The sequence below is a fragment of the Cynocephalus volans genome, chromosome 5, assembly GCF_027409185.1.
Source record: "Cynocephalus volans isolate mCynVol1 chromosome 5, mCynVol1.pri, whole genome shotgun sequence".
Lineage (NCBI taxonomy): Eukaryota > Metazoa > Chordata > Mammalia > Dermoptera > Cynocephalidae > Cynocephalus > Cynocephalus volans.
The window spans coordinates 67,067,823-67,094,746 of NC_084464.1; the positions used below are offsets into that span (position 1 = coordinate 67,067,823).

The 26,924-nt window shown below is 37.4% G+C and overlaps 1 protein-coding gene across 2 annotated transcripts in view; it reads right to left on the reverse strand.

Annotated features, from left to right (window-relative positions):
- The window catches only part of RAB23 (RAB23, member RAS oncogene family), a 38,325-nt gene extending 18,216 nt beyond the window's left edge, over positions 1-20,109 (reverse strand). The window contains exons 1-3 of one of the 2 annotated variants that reach the window (XM_063097289.1): positions 19,850-20,109; positions 9,809-10,028; positions 7,573-7,658 (exon numbers count right to left, since the gene is read on the reverse strand). In XM_063097289.1, coding sequence (XP_062953359.1) covers positions 7,573-7,658; positions 9,809-9,963 — 241 coding nt within the window. In that variant the 5' untranslated portion in view covers positions 9,964-10,028; positions 19,850-20,109. Of the gene's footprint in view, positions 1-7,572; positions 7,659-9,808; positions 10,029-19,765 lie in introns of both variants that reach the window. The other variant, XM_063097288.1, reaches the window with a different exon arrangement.
- Positions 20,110-26,924: the final 6,815 nt, after the last annotated feature.

Genomic DNA, 26,924 nt, shown 5'->3' on the forward strand with positions numbered 1-26,924 from the left:
TATGATATAAGCATTTATTGGTATAAACTTCTTTCTTAGAACTGCTTTTGCTGTACATACCCCGTAGGTCCTGGTATATTGTATTCTCATTTTCATCTATCTCCAGGAGTTCTTAAATTTCCTTTTTGGTTTCTTCTTTGACCCATTGTTCAGGAGCATGTTGTTTAACTTCCACTTATTTGTATGGTTCTAGTGTCCCTTTTGTTGTTGACTTCTAGTTTTATTCCATTGTGGTTGGACAAGGTAGTTGATATGATTTCACTTTTTAAAACTTTGTTGAGACTCGTTTTGTTACCTAATATATGGTCTATTCTAGAGAATGTTCCATGTGCTGCTGAGAAAAATGTGTATTCTGCAGCTGATGGGTGAAACGTTCTATATACGTCCATTAAGTCCAATCAGCCTAGAGAAGAGATTCATTTTGATGTTTCTTGGTTCATTTTCTTTCTGAGTGATCTGTCCTTTGCTGAGTGTGGGGTGTTAAAGTCTTCAACTATTATTGTGTTGGAGTCTATTTCTTCCATTACATCTAACAGTAACTGCTTTATATAACTGAGTGCTCCAGAGTTGGGTGTGTATATATTTAGAATTGTTATAACCTCTTGTTGAATTGATCCCTTTATCATTATATAATGACCTTCCTTATCTTTTTTTACTTTCCTTGGCTTGAGGCCTATTTTATCTAAGTGTAGCTAATCCTGCTCTTTTTTGGTTTCCATTTGCATAAAATATCTTTTTCCATCCCTTCACTTTCAGATGGTGTGTGTCTTTATAGGTGAAGTGAGTTTCTTGTAGGTACCATATTGTTGGTTCTTGTTTTATAATACATTCTGTCTTTTAACTGGGGCATTTAATCCATTTACATTTAGGGTTATAATTGATATATAGAGACTTGTTACTGCCATTTGTTCCTTTTTTTCTGGTTGTTTTATTGATCCTTTTTTCCAATTTTACTGTCTTCCTTTGTGACTGAGTGTATTTTGATTTTGCGCTATTTAATTTTAGTATGTCTCTTATAAGTTTTTGTTTTAAAGTTACAATGAGGCTTACAAAAAACATGTTATAGTTATAACAGAATATTTTAAACTAATAACATCTTAACTTTGATACCTAAGAAAAAAGAAAAAAAACAAAGCCAACTCTATGCTTCGGCATCATTCCCTGCTACTTTTTGACAATTTGTTGTTTCAAGTTACATCTTTTAAAACTGCCTATCTCTTATATGGTTGTACAGTATGTTAGTGTCTTATTAGGTTTGTCCTTTAGTCTTCATACTAAGGATGTAGGAGATTTATTCACCACCCTTATGACATTGGAGTATTTTGAGGTTTTTTGTGAATTTACGAATGAATTATGCACCTTCAAATGTTATCTTGCTGTTCCTTAGTATCATGTTCTTTCAGATTAAAGAACTCCCGTTAGCATTTCTTGTTATGTACATCTAACACTGATGAATCCCATTAGGATTTGTTTGTCTGAGAAAGACTTTATTTCTCCATCATATTTGAAGTTTAGTTTCACTGGATAGAGAATTCTTAGTTGACAGTCTTTTTCCTTTGGTACCCTGAATATATCACCCCATTCTTTTCTGGCCTGTATGGTTTCTACTGAGAAATCTGCTAAGAGACATGTTGGGGTTCTGTTGAATGTTATGTGTTTCTTTTCTCTTGGTGCTTTCAGTATGATTCCTTTGTCTCCGTTTTTTGATAATTTGATTATGATGTGCCTTGGGATGTTCTGGGAAGGTCTCTTTTGACCGTCCCCTGAAGCAGGTCATAAGACCCTCAGGTTCTCAAGAGGTGACTTCCTCTTGAGAGGAAAGGAGCATCCACATCTCTGAAAATGAAGGAACTCTAAGTAGAATCTGAACAAACAAGTCTTGCTAAGTTTTCCCCAGTTTACTGCTCTTAGCTCATATCCTCTGTCCTATCACGTTCTTCCATGACTTTTCATTCTGCATCAAACCTAGTATAAAAATACTCAGGTTTAACTACTTCTTTGGGTCTTCATTTCCTTATGAAGGCCCCTATGTCACATAAAACTTACTTTAAATAAACCTGTATACTTTTCTCTTATGTGTTTTGTTACAGAGACCCAACTAAGAACCAAAAAGGGTAGAAGGAAAAAGATATTTTTCCTCCCTGTATTAGTCCACTTCAGTTGCTTTTAACAGAAATACCTGGAACTAGGTAATTTATAAAGAAATAATATTTATTGCTTACAGCTTCATAGGCTGGGAAGCCCAAAGTCCAAGGAACATGTCTGGTGAGGGACTTTTCTTGGTGGTGATCACAGTGGTGCAGGGTATCACATTACGAAATGGCAGAGGCAGAGAGAGAGATTTACCTTTTCTTCTCAGTTTTTTCTTCTTTTAGGGCCCCCAGCAGATTGGATGGTTCCCACCCATATTAAGGGCAGACCTTTCCCATCCCATCCACTCAGGTTCTCATGCTAATCTCTGCTGGAAACACCCTCACGGATACACCTAAAAAGATAGCTTTACCAAGTTTCTCAGTATTCTTTAGTCTAATCAAGTTGACACCTAAAATTAACCTTACACTCCCCTACAAATCAATCTCACAGTAAAAAACCATAATGAAAATTGATTTTATATTGTATGCATCTTTCTCTGCTAAGTACTGGTTTCTGCCTGAAGTGGACTTTCTTAAGAGTTTTAGAAGCATCGTGTGGGATCCAAAAGGCTTCTTAATGTGATCTGTGTTCTTTTGTAAACTATTTACAAGAAAGTCATGTCTCGGCATGTCTCACTATACAATTAAGCCAGCATTCCCAGTCCATAATGATGCCTTTGAGCAACAGTTTTGGTATAATAGATCTTTTAAATGATGTATAATAAAATTTTTCTTTTTAAAATTTTAATTTGGTTTTTATGCATCATGAATAACACACTTACAGGATTTAAATCAGTAAGTCATAATACTATAAGGCACAGTGTTTCTATCACTAAATTTATATCTTAACTTAATTTGCCATATAAATTTAAGATATAAATTCTTCCTAGCCCTTACTTTCTCTTCCTAGTCTGTATTTCTGGTTAATCATTATACATCATTATCTGGATCTGTACTAGGAGCAGATAATATCTGATTGCCTAGCTGGCATCCCTTCCTAAGAACACCTCTCTCCCACTGTATAAACAGCCATATGGTTTAGGTGGACTAAGCTTATCCTCTGTGGGGTGTGGAGGTGGGGCGGGGGGAAGTTGGGTGGGTGCCTACATGATCCAAGCCAAATTATCACTATTGCAATCAGGTAAAGGGTGGTCTAATCAGAGAAAAGCTCAGGACTTCCGATCCACTGTTGTGGGAAGTAACTAACTCTCTTTCCCCAAGGATGTGAGCAAAGCATATGGCTTTCATTGCTCATAGCAGCAATCTTGCAACCAAGAGGTTTTTTGTTTATTTTTTCCTGAGTGTGTGGGGAAGGTGGTGGCAATAATACCATTGAAAAATATAAATAATCTTTACTCAAGGATAAAACTGTACATTTAGGACCTGTTAATCAACAGTAACAATATTGATGAAATTCATAATTTGATAAAAATACCACCTACTCTAAGAAGAGCTTGGGGTAGTGAGAACATAATTCCTGATTGTATACCATGATACAGGCGCTCAAGACCCAAACTGTCAACCATAGAGAATGATGATCAAAGCTATTGTGGATGAGAAGCCTTTAAAGACACAGTAAATAGAGTGAGCAGTAAGTAGCGGTGGCATTACTAGAATGACACCTGAGACGTGTACCACTCTTATTTCTCAAGACACCAAAATGTTTTTTTAGAGCATACAGTGGAAAAAATTTCCCTGATACCAATTTAGAGAAGCAACATCTTTGGTCATTTATGTTAGTGCAATTATGTTTTTTTTAGACCTTCGTTGCCATTATTATAATAAATCCTACATTTTCGGAAGTGGAAAAAATAATACATTCAAAACTACTTGAATGCATACTATTTCTCAAGTATGCATATTTTATACAATAGGTGTAAATTTGTAAACACATAGAGTAGCAAGCTAATTCAATAAAATCAGTGGTAAATCTTGTCCAAAAGTAGAAAAGCTTATGCATTTCTAAGAAACTGTACCCCAAAATTCATCAACACGATTAGACACTTAAAATACATAGATTTCTTCAAGAGAAGTACACTAGTACACTGCTATTTCAATACACCTATTCTATTTTCAAGTACTGCTTCTCAGATAACCCATGAAACACTTACAGATGAGGGGTCTTACAAAAATTCACTGAAAGATTCATATTATCTTTTAATTCTTTCTTTCTTTCTTTCTTTCTTTCCTTTTTGGCAGCTGGCTGGTATGGGGATCTGAACCCTTTACCTTATTGTTAATCAGCACCATGCTCAAAGCCAACTAAGCTAAGTGGCCAGCCCCTAATTCTATTTTTTTTTCATGAACTTTTAGAAGTACCCTCATACATTCCCTTTCAAGTTGTATAAAGTGACATATAAAAGAAAAGAAGAATTCCCATTGTATATAACTATTATTTCAGTTTCATTAAAGCTGTATTTTCCAAGGTAGGATGTTTAAAGAGACTTCGAACAAATAATTCATTACTGCTTCCATACCATCTGGTCTTTGAGACTGTTTAGCATTCAACTACTATCACTCTACTTACTAAGATAGAATATATTTTAAGCTTTATGATAACAAAAAATAGATTTTAAAAGAGAGAAAGAAAAAGAGATTTAAGATGTGAAAAAAGCATTACCTTTGGCTGGCCAGTTAGGTCAGCTGATTAGATAACACCAAGGTCAAGGGTTTGATCCCTGTACCAGCCAGCCACCAAAAAATAAAACCTCTATGGAAACTTCTCAGATATATTTCCGAGAAATGTTACTACATGAATATAAATACAAGCCAATAAAAAAAAGCCAGGACAAGGTTTCTTTTTTTCATTTCAAACCAAAATGTTTTCTTAGAGCAGACAGTGGAAGTTAAATTTCCTTGGTACCAATTTAGAAAGGCAATTTTTTGGCCACTAATATGTTAGTGCAATTATGATTTTATTAGACCTTAGTTATATAATTAATGTCTATTATATGCCTAGAATATAAGAGACACTCAACACGCAGTACACATTTGCTGAATGAAACTTCAAATCTTGAGAAACAGGCATGGGAGCATCCATAAACATGACAGATATGATCCTACTCTTGGGGCTTCCAGTCCAGAAAACAAATACCTTTAAGTGAAATAATCTATATTTATAAATGTGTATATACGATTTCTTCTGTAACTCACAGTCACAGTATAAAGCTGACACATCTGATAAATAAAATGAAGCTGTGGAATACACCCAGTAGAATTTCACTTTTTAAAAAGTTAACCTTAATTATACTGCCTCTTGAGGGCAACTGAATTCACTTAAGCCAACATGTGCTATGCTCTGGGGCTGGGGAGACAGACAAAAAAACCTCACAACTCCATAAGCCAAAACCTCAAGTAACTCATAAATATGCAAATACTATATAATGTGATAAATGCAATAAACATACAGAAGCAGCTCAAAAGAAAGTGATTAATTTTTTCAAGGGTGAGGGCCAAATAAAAGTTTCACAGAGATTTTTGAGTTGTAGATTTTAAGGTAGAAGATCAAGTGGGACAAGAACACATTCCAAGCATAGTGTAAAAAGGAAGGAAATAATATGGAGATTTCTTAAGGGTTAAGTGCAAGTAAGGAATCAACAGCAGAGGAGGCTAGACAGACAGGGAGAAACACAATTGCAAAGTCCTGTGGACAGGATGCTAACATACCTGAACTTCTTCCTCCAGCAAGAGAAAGTTACCTAAATGTTTTTACCAAGGAAGTGATTTGGTTGTAGGAAGGATGAAATAATTTTTATTTGATTGTTATCTGCTTTCTCAAAGAAGATGGAAGCAAGGAAATCATCTGAGTATAGTGACAAGGAAGGAATCCTGAAGGTTAAGGCAAGAGAAGATGTAAAATAGCTCTTTTGATGAAGAGACTTATTGACTATAGAAGTGTATTAACAGTGTCTGGCAGCACTGAGTACTCATTAAAGTTATGTGATCATAACTTCAAAGTTTAATCAGAATGGTTCTGTCTGATATTCTCCAATAAGGTTTAGGTGCTTGGCTACAGGTTGGGAGATAGATGGGTTCAACTGGGTTGGGCGTTTTGGCGAGCAAGTACTATGCAAAAAGCACAGGGCAGGGAGTTAAAGGTATTTCCAAGCAAATGTCCACAGGACTAGAAAAACTAATCTAACTTGAGGAAAGAAAGAAGTAAAAGCTGTGTGAAAAGTTACAGTGAAAAAGCGGTAGGGTCAGGAAACAAACTCTCGATGGGTTCGAGGACAGTTAAGAGTGTGGGTATTTAAGTTAGCAAGCTAAACTCACAGGAAGCAGGGGTCAGGGAGTGAGAGACTTTAGAGGCCTAGATTTTTGAGGTAATGAAAAGACTGTTGCTTTGAGAAGGACAAGGTTGACAAGGACAAGAAAATGAGCAACAGGTTGGATTTTCAAAAAGTAACCTTTCTGTGGAGAAGAAAATGAGCCAGATGCCAATATTATCAGGAAGGAGGTGTGATGGAAGTCAATGCACCATGGCAACCAGGGGGCACTAGTGGCAGCTAAAAGTCTCACAACTTGGACTTTCAAGGTGCTGAGGTTTTTGAAGGAAGAAGAAGGGGAATGGTTTGGAAGCAGCAGTAAGAAACAAAGAAACCTCTGCCCAACATCCTCCAGGTCTTGAAGACTGTGAAGATGTGGGAATGTGGGTGAACACCCTCCACCACAGAAGGCAGCAGGGAAAGCAGTGTCTTTAGAATCAAGTTTTACTTACAATAAGAAGGTGAAAAGTTAAGAGGGGATGTCACTAAAGGGATAATCGATATGTCAACAGTGCCATTCTATCTCCCTTAGCATCTGGGAAATGCTGATATGAATTATCAATTAATATTTACTCAGCATCAACAGGCCATAATGCTATACAGTACTAGAGCAGGCTTTCAGTTATTTTATTTTCTCATTTCAATCACCACTGGTAGTGAGTTGGAGAAACACTAAAAACGATGTTTTAAATTTCAAAAGAAAAGTACATAATTTTACAGGAATATTTAAAGGAAACTTTAAGTTCAATTTATAAGCTTCATTTAGCCTTTTCTTGAGGAAGTTAAGACCACATTTTAGAGCACTAAATTCTATAGTTGTGGTTTCTTCCTCTCAGATGTATCTCACATTTCTCTGAACTCCTAGAGCACTGAAAAGGCTTTATGCGACTCATGTGCCATAACAAAATACCACCTTATATGCAGGGGCTTTACTTTTTCATGTTAGTTTCCACTCTCTGACTATATGTGTCATATAATTCTACAGCAGAGACAAACTGTCTACAGTAACAAAGTGTTATTTGTCACTCAACTGGAGTTTTTCAAAATACTTTGAAATTATTTTAACTATTCCTAGAGAGAAATCTTTACAGGAGATATAAAGAAAGCAAAGTTCTTTCTTAAGCCAAAAGAATGTGCTGAAACAAAAAAAATAATAAACAGATCCTGCATTTTACCTCGATAGTAGGCCTTTGTTATTGCATCAAACTCCTCTTGACCTGCAGTGTCCCATAACATTAGTCTGACATCTTCATCATTAACTCTGAAACAAGAGATGAATTTATTTCATATGTAAAGGGAAATATTTTTGGTAATATAGCTTTATATATATTTTTATTTTTCAAATCTGGAGGTATTAAAACTACATTGCTGGTTTCACTCTGAAAAGGTCCAAGTAAAGGGTGAAAGACATTCCCCAAAATTTATACCTTTACACATGATCTGGATTTACCTGCCTTCTTTTTTTTTGACAACAGTCACAGACAGTGGTGGCTCTAAGACTATGAGTATAGGGAAAGGGGAATTCCTTTAGGTCAGTGCTTATTCTTCTACCCTACACCATTTTAATGGATTCTGGTGCCCTACTGATAGAATAAGGATAAGAAACGAAAGAAGCAGCTTACCTGCTTGGCTGCCCTTTAGCTCAAAATTTATTTTATTTTGTCACATAGCCTATTCTAGTTATTCACAGTAGTTATGTTCTATAACTTATGGCACTGTGAACACTGAATTAGCACATACTGAACCACTACTTCTAGGGTTAAGTTCCTGAGAATGCCTGGTTACATTTTTGTCACTGATCAATGTATAACCTTATTTTATAGACATTTCTATTTAAAGACACCTTATTAATATATATTGTTAATTCATTAACACTGAAATCATAATCTCACTGAACTCATGACCAACAGCACTACAGACAAACAACACCATAATTCGTGTTTGAAAAAGCTTACCAAACATGTGTTTTTTCTCCAAAAGGCACATCACAGTCTTTTGTGCTTAGGAACAACTAGACAGCACTTCAAGCATTATACTTGGGGTACGTTTTAAACAGCAAAATCACCAACGAAAAGTACAAGAGGTGAAAAATGTGGCACTAAACAGAACATGAAAAGGACACATTTACTGTATGAGGGATGAAACAAGAAGGAAGAATATTGCCCTATTTGATCTCAGCTGGAAAACTGCATATTTGGCAACTCAAATTTTTCCTGCTCTGGGCATATCTACAGATGACCACAAAGACACTAAGACTACTGATTCTGAGATACAAATAAATTTTAGCAAGAAAGTGAATCTGCAAATACAGAATCCATGAACAATGAGGATCAACTACATACCTAATACATTAATTTGGTTTCAGAGAATAAGTATAAAAAATAAACATCATCAAAACTTAAAATGAGTTCTCTTAAAGTATGTTCTGAGAAAAGGAAGCAAATATGGAAGTATTTTTAAAAAGAGGGTAACACAATACAGAATAGCAATTAAACAACTGGGCTGGCCAGTTAACTCAGTTAACTACAGTGTTATAATACTAAGGTCAAAGGTTCAGAACCCTGTAACAGCCAGCTGACAAAAGAAAAAAAGAAAATTAATCCTTAAAATGATGAATATAATTATCTTCGATATTAATGTCTGGGCCAGTAAGTCAGACTTGTTTAATGTTGCTCATTTTTATAATACATTTTAGTTTGTCTCCTGCAATTAAAAATATCCTTAAAAGTTCTCAGGACTAATAGCAAAACATTCTGATGTGTTTTGCATTCCAACTGGATTTTCTGAAGTAGGATTTCATTTTCACAGGTGTAGTTTATTCATCCAAATCTGTTTTCTCTTATTTCTTTAAAATAAAAGCAAATTATTTTTATTTTTTACTGAAACATAATTGATTGTACATATCTGTTGGGTATAGTTTTAACTATCAATACCTGTGTAAAAGCAAATTATTAATTCTCTAACTTCTATACCGTCTTGCCCAGTTTAAAAAAATGTCATTCCAAACAAAAATATCCCACAATATAAGAGATGAAAATTTTACTCTGAAGGACTAGTAACTTTCCTTTCAAATAAAAGAGCGGATGGAAATCTCATTAGTCAAGCATCAGTTTGTGTTTAAGAAGTGCCCTAGGTGTCATGAACAAATATAAAACAGATATAAGGTAGGAAAAAAGGGGAGAAAGGCAATAGAGGAAAAAAGAAAAAAAAAAATGAGAGAAGAAAAAAAAGATGAAAGAAAAAAAGACAGAAGGATAATGACACATATGGTAACAAGCACTGAAAACCACCATCAACTGTTGCCTGAGCCACTGCAACAGCTGTCTAACCTTGGTCTATTCTGTAACTAATGAAAGTCTTGGACATAGTTCACAAATCAAAAGCAAAGGGATAAAATGACCAAGTACATACTGAATTTGTCGCTCCAAAAAATCAACTCCAATGGTTTTCTTGTAGTCTTTTGTAAAGATGCCTTTGCAGTATCGCTGAATCATACTTGATTTTCCAACTGCTCCATTCCCTACAACCACCATCTTGATGGCCACTTCCATGTCTTCCTCCAACATTTTTGAAGGTGAAATAGTTTCTGTACCAACTCTAATCCCAGGTGATCAGATCTTCTCTCTCAAATCTGTGGTTTAAAAGAAAATTATTTTTTCATGACACAAAAATTATACAAAATAAACTATAATTATTTTATCAAGAAACAGCCATACTGCCTTGCAAAAATTTATTTCCATGACTAAGCCCCTTTTCCCACTCCTTTTAGAGAATATAAATTCTTTGAAAGGTGAAACAGTAACATCATTCATTTTTGGATCCTTATCAATAGCGCGATTCATGACATTCATGTTTCAATAAATGCCTAGATATACATAGTTCTCTTTCATAGCAACAAAGAGTATGGGCATTGGAGTTGAGGCCTGATTTAACACTGTCTTAACTAATTCTGTCTCTTAGTTCTTACTTATCCTCTTTAAACTTCAGTTTCCTGGCAATAATATCTACCTCACAGGGTTGTTGACCAGTGATAGATATAAAGTACTCAGCATAATGAAAGTTAAGCATTCACAAATTAATAGTTTTATTTAACATAATAAATCTCCCATACTTTACCACCAAATAGGTCACAAATACAAAATCTAAGGAAACTGCTTTTCAACCTTACAGGTAACAATTAATGTCCCTAGAAAAGCACCCCAAAGAAAGGTTTTGTAAAATAATGTATAACCATGTGTCAGCACTGGGCTCTCAGTTACACTGCTTTGTGTGTTCAGGTTACAATGAATCCTGTACAACTAATCTTCTAACCACACATTCCTTCTTCAGTTTCAGACAGGTTATAGTTACTCATATAATGAAAGTAACAGAATGTACAGTGTTTGTATTCTAGACTGAAAAGAAGAGAAAGTAAATTTCTTCATATTTCTTCTTAAAATTACTAGTTAGGCTCCTGCCCTTTAGCTATTTATATATATTCCACCCACCTTAAATGAAAATTCACCTCTACAACCACTACACAAAGCCAGTCTGAAATATGAAAAACACTCCTTTATTTATCCCTAATAGAATCTCAACAATTGTCCCTGGAACTTCACAAACATGCATGATCATAAGAATCAACTAGGAGCACTTGCTAAAGTATAGGTGCTGGGTCTCCATCTCAGACATAATTAATCAGAAATCTCAAGAGGGGTGGCCTTGGAATCTGGTTTTTAAAACACACACAGAAATGGCGCTGCTTAGCCCTCCCTTCAAGAGAGGTGCTAGCTGGCAGTCTCCAGCTGCCAAATCTTCAGGACATGTTGCACTGCCCACTCCTATTGAGGCCATACTCACCCAAGGTGAAGACTGAACAGGCAGGGTTACTAAAATCAGGACAATTCTGCCCAACAAGGATTTCTCTTTCCTCTGAGGCTCCCCATCAAACTAGCCAAGATATTCTTAAAGCTCTTTCCACCCAATCTGCCTTTCTCCTTTCACAGGTGTCAAAATGGCACAGCAGTCTGAAGGCTTTCCTCTTTATCCTTCGCAGGCACTTCCCCCACTAAATGTCTTGCACATAAAATTCTACCTTGACATTTGCTTCCTGGAGGACCCAGATGGACATACATTCAAAGTGATTTTATTTATGTATTCATTTATTTTTTATTCTTTTTTTTTGTTGTTGGAACATAGTTGATTCTACATATCTGTGGGGCACAGCACTGAATATCTATACCTGTGTGCAATACGTGATGTTCCAATCAGGATAATTAGTATATTCAACATTATACAATGTAACCAATTTTTGTGGCCCTTTACCCACCCTCCCCTGCTCTCCCTTTCCCACCTCTGATAACCTCGGTTCTGTTCTGTTCCTTTGAAAGTTCCTTTCCTTCCCTTCCTCCCTTCCTAGCTCCCCCTTATAAGTGAGGACATGTGGTATTTCTCTTTCTGTGCCTGGCTTATTTCACTTAACGATTTTCCCTAAGTTCATCCATGTTGCTGCAAATGGCAGTATTTCATTCTTTTTTATGGCATAGTATTGCATTGTGTACATATACCACATTTTCCTTATCCAGTCATCCATCAGTGCACATTTAGGTTGGTTCCAACTCTTGACTATTGTAAATAGAGCTGCATTAAACATGGGAGTGCAGGTACTCCTTCGACATGATGATTTCCATTCCTTTGGGTATATACCCAGCAGTGGAATTGCTGGATCCCATGGTAGTTCTATCTCTAGTTGTTTTGAGGAACCTCCACACCGTTTTCCATAATGGCTGCACTAATTTACACTCCTACCAACAATGCAGAAAGGTTCCACAAATTGGAAGCCTTGCAACTATATAGTTTGGTATATATACCAACTCTCCCTTTCCTTTATTTTATAGCTGTTACACATATTACATTTACATATACACATATATATATACATATACCCAACTGATTTTATAACCAGGTAAATGCTAGAACCATTACCCTAGGTTAACCTAGGCTAGTGGTCTCAACCTTGGCTACACTCTGGAATCATCTACAGAACTTTAAAAAATACTGGTGCCTGAATTCTGTCCTCTGAGTATATGATTTAAATGGTCTAGAGTACAGCCTGAACATCAAGTACCACCACTCTACTACCCTACACAAAGGTTTGGTCTTTAGGACACTTAGAGTCAAATCTAAAATACTCTCCATGATCTGACCCTTGTTCATCCAGGTGTATCTCACACTAGTTCAGTTCTTAGAAAGCAACTTCCTCTTCCTTTTCTCTATCTAAACAATTCTTTACCCTAGAAGATTGTGAAGTTCAAAAAAAGCAACAACAAAAAACTTATTCTATTTTATACTTTCAAAAATACACACTTCAAGTACAGAGGACTTTTAGGGCAGCAAAATTACTCTGTATGCAGTGTATCTGCATATGTCCAAACCCACAGGATATACAATACTCAGAATAAACTTTAATGTAAACTATGAGCTTGGAGTGATTGTGATATGTCAATGTAGGTTCATCAGTTGTAGTACAAGGACCCTTCTGATGGAGGGAGAATGAGGGAGAATAGGCACGTGTTGGAGCATGGGGTATATGGGAAATCTATGTACCTTCCTCTTAATTTTGCTGAGAATCTAAAACTGGACTAAAAATAAAGTAGTTAATAAAAAAAATTAAAAATAAAAACATATACTTCAGAGACTTTTGCTTCTGGGAAGATGGAGTAGACATATTTTCCCCTATCCTTCCTCTAAGTATAACTAAAAATTGTGGACTTATAGACTCTGAAAAGTAGAAAGAAGGAAGACTGGATAAAAAACATAGGACACAAGGAAAAACATGGTATTGAGCTTTCCTTGAGTTCTTTTTACCTCATATATCCCAGACTGGATTATGGAGAAGCCACTAACCAGGGAATACCAACAAAAAAACACCAAAACAAAGTCCTACTCTCTTGAGCCAAAGGCTGAGGAAAGGGAAAGCCTACCAAGTAGCAAGGCAGAAAACACATCCTTGTGAGGGCTATAATGATGCACCCATCTTCCTCTAAGGAGTGGTGTTAGAGAAGACCAACTGGGAAGCCAGAACTTTTATCCCCATTGGGAAGTAATGAAGGTACCCCACTAACACCACCACCACATTATTACTCATAATCATATGGGGAGACTGGACTTCCACCCCATCCAACAGTTCAGAGTCATCTTCCCCCCAACTTTACCTCCCCTTCCTTGCTAAGGCAGTGTTAGAGAAAGCCTATTAGAAAACCAGAACTTTCGCCATCTCTCAGTGGCAATAAGGCCATGCTCCCATCTCTACAGCCTTGGTGGGCACCACAGGAGGAACAGTAACAAGATGCTGTTCCTCCTCCCAGCCAGAGTGGTAGTAGCAGGGGCCTAGTGGACCCATCATGTCCAGTAGTAAAAAGAGCCCCTTCCACTCTCTGTTTCAATGGAGGATAAGTTGGAAGCCTGGAGTTTTAGCCCCACCTGGTAGCAAGGACGTAGCCACCCTGCCTCTGTTTGGAGCACTGTCAGAGGAAGCAAGGCTCAGAAAGAAAGTTTAAATGAGATCCAGAGAACATAACATAATACCCCCAAATGTCCTGATTTCCAGCAAAAATCATTCAGCACATCAAGAACCTGGAAGATCTTAACCTGAATATAAGACAATCAACAGATACCAGCAGGGAGATGACAGACATTACAATTACCTAACAAGGATTTTAAAAAATAAAAACAGTTAGCTGACAGTAAATGAGCAATTATGGACACACTGAAACAAATGCAAAAAATAAAGTCTCATCAAAGACAGAGAAAATATAAAAATAGAACAAAATGGAAAGTTTAGAACTGAACATTATAATAACAAAAATAAAAAACTCAATGGATAGGCTCAACAGCAGAACAGAGGGTACAGGGGGAAGAATTAGTAGACTTGAACACAGAATAATATACACTTCTCAACCCAAACAACAAAATGCAAACAGACTGGGCAAAAAAGACAGAGCCTCAGGGACCTGTGGAACTAAACAAAAAAATCTAATATTTATGTCATCAGAGTTCCAGAAGGAGAGGAGAAAAAGGATGGGGCTGAAAAAGCATTTCAAAAAAGAATGGCTAAAAATGTCCCAAATTTGGGAAAAACATAAAGCCACAGATTCAAGAAGCTGAGTGAATCTCAAACAGGATAAACCTAATAAAATCCAGATCAAGACCCATTATAATCAAACTTCTAAAAACTAAAGACAAAGAAAACATTTTGAAAGCAGCTAGAGAAAAAGGATGCATTACCTACAGAGGAAAAATAATTTGAAAGACAGTAAATTTCTCATCAGAAACCATGGAGGCCAGAAGGAAATGACACATCATTTTTTGAGTATTGAAGAAAAAGAACCCAAAATTATATACCCAAAGAAAAGTCCTTCAGGAATAAAAAGGAAATCAAGCCAATCTCCAGTGAGGGAAAACTAAAAGCATTGTTGAAAGCAGATCTATACAAAAGAACAGCTAATGAAAATTCTCGAAACAAAAAGAAAATATTTTTTTAAAAAAACGAAGTGGAATATCAGTACAAAAGAAAGAACATGGTAAGAGCAAAAATAACAGTAAATGCAACAGATGTTCCTTTTCTTCTTGAGTGTTCTAAATTATGTCTGACACTTGAAGCAAAAATTATAAAACTGTCCAATGTGCTGTTCAATATATGTAGAGAAAATATTTAAGACAATTAATTATAAATGAAGGAGGATAAAAAGATATAAAGGAAGATAAAGGTTCCACACTTCACTTGAACTGGTAAAATACTGACTCCAATAGACTGTGATAAATTACATACATAATGTAATACCCAGAGCAACCACTAAAAAAGTTATACAAGGAGATACACTCAAAAACATTACAAATAAATCAAAACTAAACTCCAAAAAGACAATAAAATTGTAAGAATCTAACTGACATTTCTATATAGAACTGTCCACATAACAATAGCAGAATATACGAGGATACTTCAAAAGGTTCATAGAAAAATTGAATTGAAAGTTAATATGAATCATTCCATGAACTTTTTGAAGTGATCTTATGCTTCCTTTCAAGCACCCACTGAACATATACCAAGATAGAATGTATTCTGGGCCATAAAACCTCAACAACCACCTCAACAAACTTAAAATAATGGGAATCATAGAGAGTGTGTTCACTGACCACAATAGAACCAAACTGGAAATCAGTAATAAAAAGATAACAGGAAAATTTCCAGACATTTGGAAACTAAAAGCACACACTTCTAAACAGTCAGTGGGTCAAGAGAAGAAATAGATGATAGATAGATAGATAGATAGATAGATAGATAGATAGATAGATAGATAGATAGATAGACAGACAGACGAATGAATGAATAAATAAAAATAAGTAAATTGAATGAAAATGAAAATATGTGAAAATTTGTCGGACACAGCTAAAGCAGTGCCAAAAGGGAAAATTCAGACCACTAAATGCTTACCTTACAAAAGAGAAAAAATCTCAAATCAATAATCTAAGCTCCCACATTAAGAAAGGAAATGAAAAGCATAAACTACCACAACTCACTGAATATGGAATCGATTATTTGAATAGTCCTATAACTATCATTATTATGTATTATATTTTATTATTGTTATATACTATTATCTGTAACTTAAAAACTCAAAAAGAAATCTCCAGGCTAAAAAGAAAAAAAGAAAAAGAAGTCTTCAGGCTCAGGTAGTTTCACTGGAGAATAGTACCAAATGTTTAAAGAATTAACACCAATGTACACAATCTCTTCCTGAACAGAGAAGTAAACACTTCCCAACTCATTTTATGAAGCCAGCATTATCATGACACCAAAACCAAACAGACAGTACCCCTGCCCCCCCCAAAACCTAGACAAATAGCCCCACGTGAACACAGATGCAAAAATCCTCAGCAAAATATTAGTAAATTGAATTCAACAATATTTAAAAGAACAATACACCACAAACAAGTAGACTTTATTCTGGGAACACAAGGATGGCTAAATATTTGAAAATTAACCAATGTAATCCACCACATTAACAGACTCAAAAAGAAAAACTGTACTGCAACAGCAATTGATGCAGAGAAAATATCTGACAAAATTTGACCTCTTTTTGTGAGAAAAACTCTCAGCAAACTAGAAAGAGAACGAGACTTCTTCAACCTAACAAAAGACATCTATCCCCATACCAGCCAGCTGTCAAAAAAAAGGCATCTATTACATAAAAGCTATAGTTAACACCACACTTAATTTTGAAGGACTGATTACTTACTTTCTGTGTAGATTGGGAACAAGGAAAGAATGTCCACTCTTACTGATCCTATTCATCATACACGAAGACCTAGCCAGTGCAATGGGCAACAAAAATAAATAAAACACTTACAGATTAGGAAAGAAATACATAAAACTCTCTCTATTCTCAAATGACATGATGGTCTCTGTAGAAAAATCCAAGGAATCTACCAAAAAAGGAAAAAAAAAAAACAAACCCCAAAACAAAAACAACTCTGGAACTAATAAGTGAGTTTAGCAAAGTCACAGGTCACAAGATACACAGATGACATAAAATTCAATTGTTGTTCTATATAGTAATTATGTACAATTTGAACCAAAATTTTTAAAAATGAGACTTACAATAGTTCCAAAAAAATTAAATACTTAGGTATAAATATAGCAAAACATGTATACAAGATCTTATGCTGAAAACTACAAAATGCTAGTAAAACAAATCAAAGACCTAAATAAATGGAAAGACATATCATCTTAATGGATTGGAAGACTCAACAAAGTAAAAATTGCAATTCTCTCCAAATTAATCTATCGGTTCAATTCAATTCTAATCAAAGTGACAGCAAGACTTTTTGTACAGACAAGCTGATTCTAAACTTTATATGGAAAGGCACAGGAACTGGAATAGCTAAAACAATGTTGAAAAAGAATAAGATTAGAGGACAACATACCACCCAATTTTAAGACACTACAAGGCTAAATTAATCAAGAAAGTGTGATTTGGCAAAGGAAAAGATATATAAATGAATGGAACAGAACAGAGGGCCCAAAATAGAGCCACACAAATACAGCCAATTCATTTTTGACAAAGGTGCAAAAGCACTTCAACGGAGAAAAGACAGTCTTTTCAACACATGGTGATGAAACAATTGGACATCAAACCTTCATCTAAACTTTATACACAATTACTCAAAAATGAATCACAGATTTAAATGTAAAACTATAACTTTTAGAATAAAATTTTTAGAAAGAGAAAATCTTCTTGAGCTGGGACTAGGAAAAGGGTTCTTAGACATAATACCAAAAGATACACAAAAGGAAACACTGATAAACTGGACTTCTTCAAAATTAAAAGCATTTGCTCTCTGAAAGACACTTAAGAGAATGGAAAGACAAGCTACAGAGAGGGAGAAAATATTTGCAAAACACATATCTGACTTATAATTTGTATACAGAACATATTTAAAAACCCTCAAAGCTCAACATAAGAAAATAAAAAACCTGATTAAGAAATGGGAAAAAGATTTGGCCAGATACTTCATTAAAGAGTATGTATGTCAAATGAACTCAAGATATTCAACATCTTTGGCCATTAGTAAAAGGCATATTAAAACCACAGTAACATATCACTACACACCTATTAGAATGGCTAAATTTTAAAATACTGACAATAACAAGTGCTGGGGAAGATGTGGAGCAACTGGAACTCTCACACGTTGCTAGTGGGAATGCAAAATGATACAGCCACTCTGGAAAACTGTTTGACAGTTTTTTTAAAGTTAAACATACATTTACATATGACCCTGCAATCCCACTCCTAGAGAAATAAAAACTTGTGTTCACACACAAAAACCTGTACATATTTATAGCAGCTCTATTCATAATCACCTAAAATTGAAAATAACCTAAATGTCCTTCAATGAGTGGATGTGTAAACAAACTGTGGCACATCCAATCTAATGAAATACTACCCAGCCAAAAAAAAAAAAAAAAAAAATGTCCATACGTGAAACAACTTCAAGGAATCTCAACGACATTATGCTAAGTGAAAGAAGCCAGTATCCAAAAGTTACAAAGAGTTATGATTGCATTAATACGACTTTCTGAAAAAAGATCGATAATTACCAGGGGTTAGGGATAAGGGGTGTGATATAAAGGGACAGCATGAGTTTTTGGGGGGTGACAGAACTGTTCTATACACTGATTGTACCAGTGGTTACAGGAATCTAAAATTCACAGAACTGTACACCTTAAAAAAAAAAGGTCAATTTTACCATAGGATAACTTAAAAAATAATAAAATTTAAAGAAGTGAAATCAGATTTTGACACAGGCAGTCTGATTGTGATTCTCAGGCACTACTCTATAGACTTAAAGCACTATAACGAAACAATTAAGTTCTTAGAAAATAGGCATAATTCTGAATAATGAAAGCCCTGACAGTAATAGTTTATATAAACACCCTTTCCCCCCAAACTTAATTTTTAAAATTTTGCCAACCAATGCAGTCTAATCGAGTTAACTCACTGATCGAAAGGGTTTTCTTAATAGCCTGTACTTAAATACAGGTATGATTATATCTGTAAAAATACCGAGAAACTTCTTAGGGTCAATGAAGTTACCTAGAAAACGTAAGGAGTTATATAAAACCTCAGGAAGCAAATGGCCCTTTTCAGACCCTACCACTACTTCACTAGCTCCTGATAATGAAGTTCTAACTCGCTCATATGCTCTCAGGTTCTTATTCCTGGGAACTGCCGAAAGCTCCTCTGATCTCCGAGTAAAGTGGCAGCCAGTGTCAATGAAATAGTGCAGCCCGGCTCATTCATATTCCAGCAGTCTCTGAGCGAGAAACTAGGGAAGGGTGGGGCGGCGCGCAAGGAGGGGCTCCACTGCAGGGAGAAGAGGGCTCGAAAAGCCAGGGTACAGTTTGGGACCTTATTCCTCTCCAAACTTAACCCGGGCACTTAACGCCCATTGCCGGCGTCTCGCCCGGCCTGGGTCGCCCCTTCCCCATCTGGGGCTGGGTGAGGGCAAAAAGCCGGACGCTCCGCCAGGCTGGGGGCGCAGCGCCTCGCCCAGCTCCACCACGCTCTTTCCCGCCCACGGGGCAATTCCAGGGACCAACACCCAGAGAGACCGGACCGCTGGAGCTGGGAGGGGGCGCCAGGCAGGCGCTGCCGCCCACCTCCTCCGGCTCGAACTTGGGCTCTTGTGCTCAGGGGCAGCGGGGAGGGTGCTGAGAGGTCCGGCCGGGGGATGGGATCCTGGGCCTGGAGGCCCCTGCCCCGACACCCCTCTCCACTCCCCAGAGTAAGGTACATCCCGGGACCCCGGGGAGAGGCGAGTCCTTACCCAGCGGGGCGGAAGAAACCACCAGCCCCGGGAGAAGGCGGGTGAGCGCAGCACCGCTGCCCCGGAGCGCGAGCCGCTACTCACCGACCCCCGCCTGGCGCGGACCCGCCGCCCAGCGCGACCAGCTGCTCCTGGTCGCGGCGCAACAGCTGCCGCCGCCTTTCTCCTTCTGCGCCGGCTCCCCCGGCAGGGCCGTCTGGCTGGCTCGCGCCCTCTTTCACTCTTTTAAGATTGATTATGGGTTTTTTTTTTTTTAACGAACTTTGTTGGTAGCCAGAGCTCAGAATGAACAGCTCAGCAGCAGCTCTGCCGGGGGTGGCGGGGCGCGGGAGACTCGACTCCCCTCAGCGGTGCACCCGCCGCGCTGCGGAGCATGCGCCGGGCTCCGTCTGCGCATGCTCCGCGCCGCTGCGGTGCCCCCGCCCCGCTTCTGTTCTGTCTGGTCGCAGACGGGGTGGCTGCTCCCGGTTCCCGGCCCAACTGGAGAATTCCGGGTGCGCAGTGGGGAGGCCAGAGGCGAGCTGGATCTCCTGGATCGTGGACTGTAGGAAAGAGAAATCCGCCGACGCAGTCCACATAAGTTTCGCCTACACAGTGATCAGACTTCCAGAGTCCTCAAAGAACTTACCCCGCCTCAGACGCACACTATTTTCTTGACCGGATGACGTCTTGAGTGGCAGAGTGACCAAAAATGTCGAGCAAAGTCGAAAACGCACTCACACAGCCCACAAGATTTGGCTGGACAAAGTAGAAAGCCTGAGATGGTTAATAATTTAGAGAACCCAACAAAAAACTAAAAGGTCCCGCAAAAAGCAATCTCAACTTTGCTTCAGTTTTTATATTTCAAAATAAAATAGAAGTAAAAACGAAAACCAAAAAACCTGAAAAATATCAAGCATTGGCAGGTATGTGAAGTAACTGAATTCTGCCCTGCTGATGGCATGTGAACTAGAACAACTTCTTTGATTAACAGTTTGGCACTGTCTGCAAAAGGTGCATACCCTATGACTGAGAAGTTCCATGCCTATGTATACAGCCAAGAGAAACGCATACTTTTGGTGCACAGACAGGTATCAGAATGTTCATAGCTGCATTTGTTGTAATAGCCCCAAAATGGGAATAATCCAAAAGACCATCAACAATAGAGTAAATGAGTAAATTCTCACACTGTCCCTATAATAGAACACCACACAGAAATGTGAAGAATCATCTGCAACTATAGGCAACAACACAGACGAACTGCAGAAACCTAAAGTTGAGCATAAAAAGTTAGAAAAGTACATGCTAAATCTATTTACAAAAATACAAAAACAGGAAAACTAAGCTGCTAAAAGTTAGGATAATGGTCACCTTGGCAAGCAGGGGATAGTGACTGGAAGGGGTTAGTGACTGGCAGATGGGCTTCCAGGATGTTAGTAAGGTTCTCTCCGTTGATCTTGGTGCTAGTTACCTCTGTGTGTCCATTTGTGAAAATTTAACCTGTACTCCTATGCAGATTTTTCTATATGTGAATTATATTTCACGTGTAATAATTTTAAAAATTAAATTTTTTGGAATATTAAATCTTTACTATCACCACCACCCATATTCATCACTTTTGCATCACCTCCAGCCTGACTCCCCATTTGATGTTTCACCCCCCAAGATTTTGCAGAGGTTAAGGCCAGTTATGTCTTTCCTAAAATCTTCAATAGCTCCCTGCTGTGGGTTGATTGAATTATATCCCCCCACCCCCCAAAAGTCCACATATTAGAAGCTTAATTCTCACTGTAACTTCTGAGGGTGGGAAATCCTATTATGGGAACTGAAAGGTGGGACTTGAAGAGGTGATTAAATTGATGGTTTAATGGTGGTTGTGGGTGTGGTTCTGAGGGCTTTAAAAGGAGACCACATGAGGTCTCCTCTATGCTCTCTCTCTGCTCTGCCATTTTTCTGACATGCAAGACCCCTGGGTCACTGTTGCCACCACCAAGACCCTCACCAGAAGTGTTCCCTGGACTTTGGCCTTCCCAGTCTCCAAAACTGTAAGCAATAAATATTGTTAATTTATAAATTACCCAGTTCCACGTATTTTGTTATAAGCAACAGAAACGGACTAATACACTTCTCTTTACCTAACACTAAAATAAAGCCTAGACTTTAAACCTGCTCCTATGGCTGTGCATACCCCTGTCCCAGCCCTCCCTCCTTTGAGGGCCTCCATGACACCCCATCAAAATAAGGTCTTGAACATGGGAAAGTTAAATAAATGGATGAATTCAAAAAATAAATAAAAAATAAAATAATTAAAAATTAAGTAGAGATTGTTTTACCTATAATAGTAATATTATTTGCAAGAAATTTAATGACAGAGCCAACAGATTTATCTTTAGGATTTGATTAGTAGTACCTCTTAAACTTGAGAAATGTACTGATCCCGTATAAAAATAAAGAAAAAATCAATTAAAAAATGGGCAACTAACTTGAATAAACATCTCTCCAAAGAAGATATACAAATGGCCAGTGAATACATGAAAAATAATCATTAGGGAAATGCAAATCAAAACCACAATGAGATACCACTTCACACCCATTAGGATGGTTACTATAAACAAAACAAAACCATACAGAAAATAACAAATGCTGACAAGGATGTGGAGAAATTGTAACCCTTGTGCACTCCTGGTGGGAATGTAGACTGGTATAGCCACTATGGCAAATAGTATCGTTCATCAAAAAATTAAAAATAGAATTACCATATGATCCAGCAATTCCACTTCTGGGAATTTTGGAAGAATTGAAAGTAGGAACTCAAACAGATATTTGTACATCTGTATTAGTCCATTTCTGTTGCTTATAACAGAAATACCTGAAACTGGGTAATTTGTAAAGAAATAATATTTATTGCTTACAGTTTTGGAGGCTGGGAAGTCCAAAGTCCAGGGAGCACTTATGGTGCAGGCCTTCTTTGGTGGTGACTTCAGTGACACAGGGTACCACATTGCAAGAAAGGCAGAAGGAAGAGACAGAGCTAACTCCTTACTGGCTCTTTTAAAGCCTTCAAAACCACATTAAACCATCAAATGGATTAATTAATTCAGTATGGTGTCATCTTCACAGTCTAATCACTTCTTCAAGGTCCCACCTTTCAATTAACATAATACAATTTCCCATCCTCTTAACACTGTCACAGTGGGGGTTAAGTTTCTAAAACACGGACTTTGGGGGACACAATTCAATCCACAGCAACAACCATGTTGATAGCAGCATTATTCACACAGCCAAAAGGTGGATGCAACCCAAATGTCCATCACTGGATGAATGGATAAATGAAATGTGGTGTACACATACAATGGAATAATGTTCAGCCCTAAAAAGGAGGGAAATTCTGACACGTGCTACAATGTGGGTGAACCTGGAAGACATTTTGCTGAGTAAAATAAGCCAGTCACAAAGGATAAATGCTCTATGATTCAACTTATGCAAAGTTCTAGAGTAATCAAATTTATAGAGACAGAAAATAGAATTGTGGTTGCTAGAGGCTGGGAAAAGAGTGAGTGGGGAGTTAGTGTTTTGTCCCTATAGTTTCAATTTTGCATGATGAAAAAAGTTATGTGAACGTACTTAACACCCCTGAACTGTACACTTAAAAATGTCTAGGGCCGAGCCCGTGGCGCACTTGGTAGAGTGCTGCGCTGGGAGCGCGGCGACGCTCCCACCGCGGGTTCGGATCCTATATAGGACTGACCGGTGCACTCACTGGCTGAGTGCCGGTCACGAAAAAACGACAAAAAAAAAAAAAAAATATGTCTAAAATGGTAACTTTTATGTTTTATGAATATTGTACCACAATTTTTAAAAATGGGGAAAAAAAGAAAAGTAAAGTTCTGGAGGGTCTCAGAGCAGACATCTGAGGATCCAAATTTGAGAAAACCTTCCTGAAGGGGCCCCCCAAAATCATTTCTTTCCTTTCTCCTACCATCTTTCCATTTCCATGGGATTGTCGGACACTGAAAGGGATCAGAATATGCCAGCGCAAAATATTCCCCTTTGGTATAAGGATTATTTTGAGCTGAAGGCAATTAAGAAACAACAGACACAGGGTGTCCTGAGGCAGGAGCTGGGGGAAGCCAAACCTGCCCACAACCAGGCACAGAGCACAACAAAAACACCATTTCCACATGGGTAGTCTACCATAGCCACCGCAATTGCCATGGCTGCTGTAAAAGTGGCTAGTCACCCTAACAGTAGTCACAACCACCATGCAGGTTGTGAGACAATAATCCAAGTGATTCATTTTCAGAAATAATTCAGGCCCAACCAGAAAGTTATCTACTGGTCCAGCCTATTCCTGGAGGTTGCTGGATAGATAAAGTTCTCCTTGAGATGGTAATGAGTTACCAACCTCTGTTTACTTCAAATGGATAAAGTTCTCCTTGAGATGGTAATGAGTTACTAGACCTTTATTGTTCTCTTCATTCCCTAGTGTTTCTCCTTTCACAGGGTTTCAGTAGGCCTTTTTCATGGGCTTGTCCTGAGCCCTCAAAGAAATTTTTTACAAGGGGGTAGTAAATTGGGGTAATCTTAGACATTATCTGGAAAGATTGTGCATCCCATAGTACTCTTAGCCAATGAGGAGGCAGGGGCAGGGACTTGTGTACTAGGGAATAAATTGCGTGTTATAGCCCTTTTCCATGTGCCTTCCCTACAGACATCTGAACCTTGCAAGGCTGTAATTAAAGTCTCACTTCACTGTACCTCATGTCTCTGTGTCCATCCTTTGGCCTTGTATGGGTGAGGGCATTTCTCACACAGGTGGCCCACCAGACATTCAAATGCATTGACACAAGGAGAGTCACCAGTGGAGACCAAAAAGAAGAAGGGGACATTTCTCTCTGCAGAGCACACTTCAGAGTAACAGAAGAAACATCTGCTCTGCAATAGTAACAGGGGACCTGAACACACCTCTCTCAGCACTGGACAGATCATCTAGGCAACAAATCAACAGAGAAACAGTTAATCTATCAGAAGGAAGGAACAGATCTATGATCATTAGATGGGGGAGGGGGAAGAGGATGGGGAGAGATTGGATAAGGCGCATAAAGAGTAAGTATAATTTGTAATGATGAATTTGCTAATAAAAAAGTCATCATATGTTCCCATGCTTAAATCTAGGTATCAGAATTTAAGCAATTCTTGAAATGCATGAATGTGTCCTTAATATACTGATTACAAAGCAAAAATAAATAAATAAGTGCAGTTTATTTTATGTTAATTGTACCTCAATAAAGCTGTTTTTTAAAAGCTAAAAAAAAATTTAAAAAAAAGAAAAAGAAACAACAGACACAAGAGGAACTCTCTGCCTATCCCCTTTCTGCCTAAAAGCAAGGCATAAATTTTCCTTTGTGAAGATGTTCCCCCTCCTCTCTCCCATACCAGGAGGAGATGACTCTCATCATTAGAGCAACAAATTGAGTCTATAAAACAACACTTACTAAATAACCCTTATCTTCCACTAGTTTCCCCCATATATTTACCTTCCCACCATTTACTGCCACTTGTAAGCCCAACCCATTCCTTTGTCTCGTCTATTTTTCACAGCATATCACCCTTTTAAAAAACGTTATATATATGTTATAAAAATGTTTTATATATATATATATATATAATAACGGTATATAATCTCTCAGGCCTACCTGCATTTGGGGATTTTCACTTCTTTTCTGAGAAGCCCCCATGAGCATATGAAATAAACCTTTTCTCCTGTTAAACTGTTGTTGTCAGTTAAATTTGCAGGCCCCCGCTACTGAACCTATGAGGGTAAAGGAAAAGTTTTTCTCCTCTCCTATAGCCACTCTCAGTGCAATTGAGATCCACCTTTTATGTGACTCAAGGCTGCACCCAAGGACACAGCAGATTCTTATGCTCCCTTCAGTGAAATAATGGAAACATACATGAAAACCTGGCCTTTTAAATCATGTAGTTGTGCAGTGGTAGAAATGGCAATAGAATTAGTCTGAAATGCTTTGAAAGAAATTTTATCAGCTGTGATTAGAAATGAGTTGCACAAAATTGTTTTAGGGAAAACATTTTGAAAACTTAATTTTTAAGTCATTATATGATTTTTCAAATCTAGAACCTTCACTGACCCAACCCCCCCAAAATATATCCATTGTCTTTTGTAGTCCTTCATTGTGTCTCACTCCAATGAGCTGAATAATTTCTAAGGATCACAAATTGTAGCTGAGTGAAAAGAAAAACATAAAAGAAAAATTGGAAGATAATCTTAAGAAGACCACAATTAAGTGTTGAACTTTCAGGAGAGAACAGACCTATAGTTACTAGAGGTGGTAAAGGGGGAGGCGGAGGGGGGTTAGGAAGTAATTGGGTAAGAGACACAAAGACTAATTATGATTTGTAATGACGAGCATGCTAATAATATTGATTTGGTCATCCCATACTGTACACAAATACTGATAGTCACCTCTGTACCCACAAATATGTATAATCAATTATGTTTCAATTCAAAAAATAATTTAAAACAAAATCTTTAAGATAGGATTCCGGCAAATTATTATTTTGGAACAGTCCTGAGCACAAGATTGTTTCTCACTAAATGCCAAGTTGTAGTTAATAAAAGCTTACAATTCATGATAAAAAAAATTGTATATATATGTGTGTGTGTGTGTGTGTATATATATATATATATATTCTTAAAGAAAAATCCTTGAAGATTTTACCACTTGGACCACAAGTTTGTATACACACGTAATGCGTATGTGGGCATCAGGAAAAACCTAGCAGAAACCATAGTTTGGTCTAGATAGTAGTAGTCAACTAGTCTTCAGAATCAAATATACCATGCTGGAGAAAAGTTTTCTAACACCTTTTAGTCAGACATCAGAATACAGTTCCAGTTCTTAAAAGTTCCTTAATCCTAAATTTTGGTATTCTCATCTATACGTAAGGACTTATCCTCCTTACAGGGTTATTTATGCATTCGAAATAGTATTTATTGTGCTAGGTACTGTACTGAGCATTAGGTATTCAGCGATGGACAAAAGAGACATCATTTGTATCCTCTTGGAGCTTACAGTCTGGTATGGGAGACAAAAAAAAGTATATAAATACATACATACACACACATACACAAATAAATAAATAACTGCACACCCTTAGA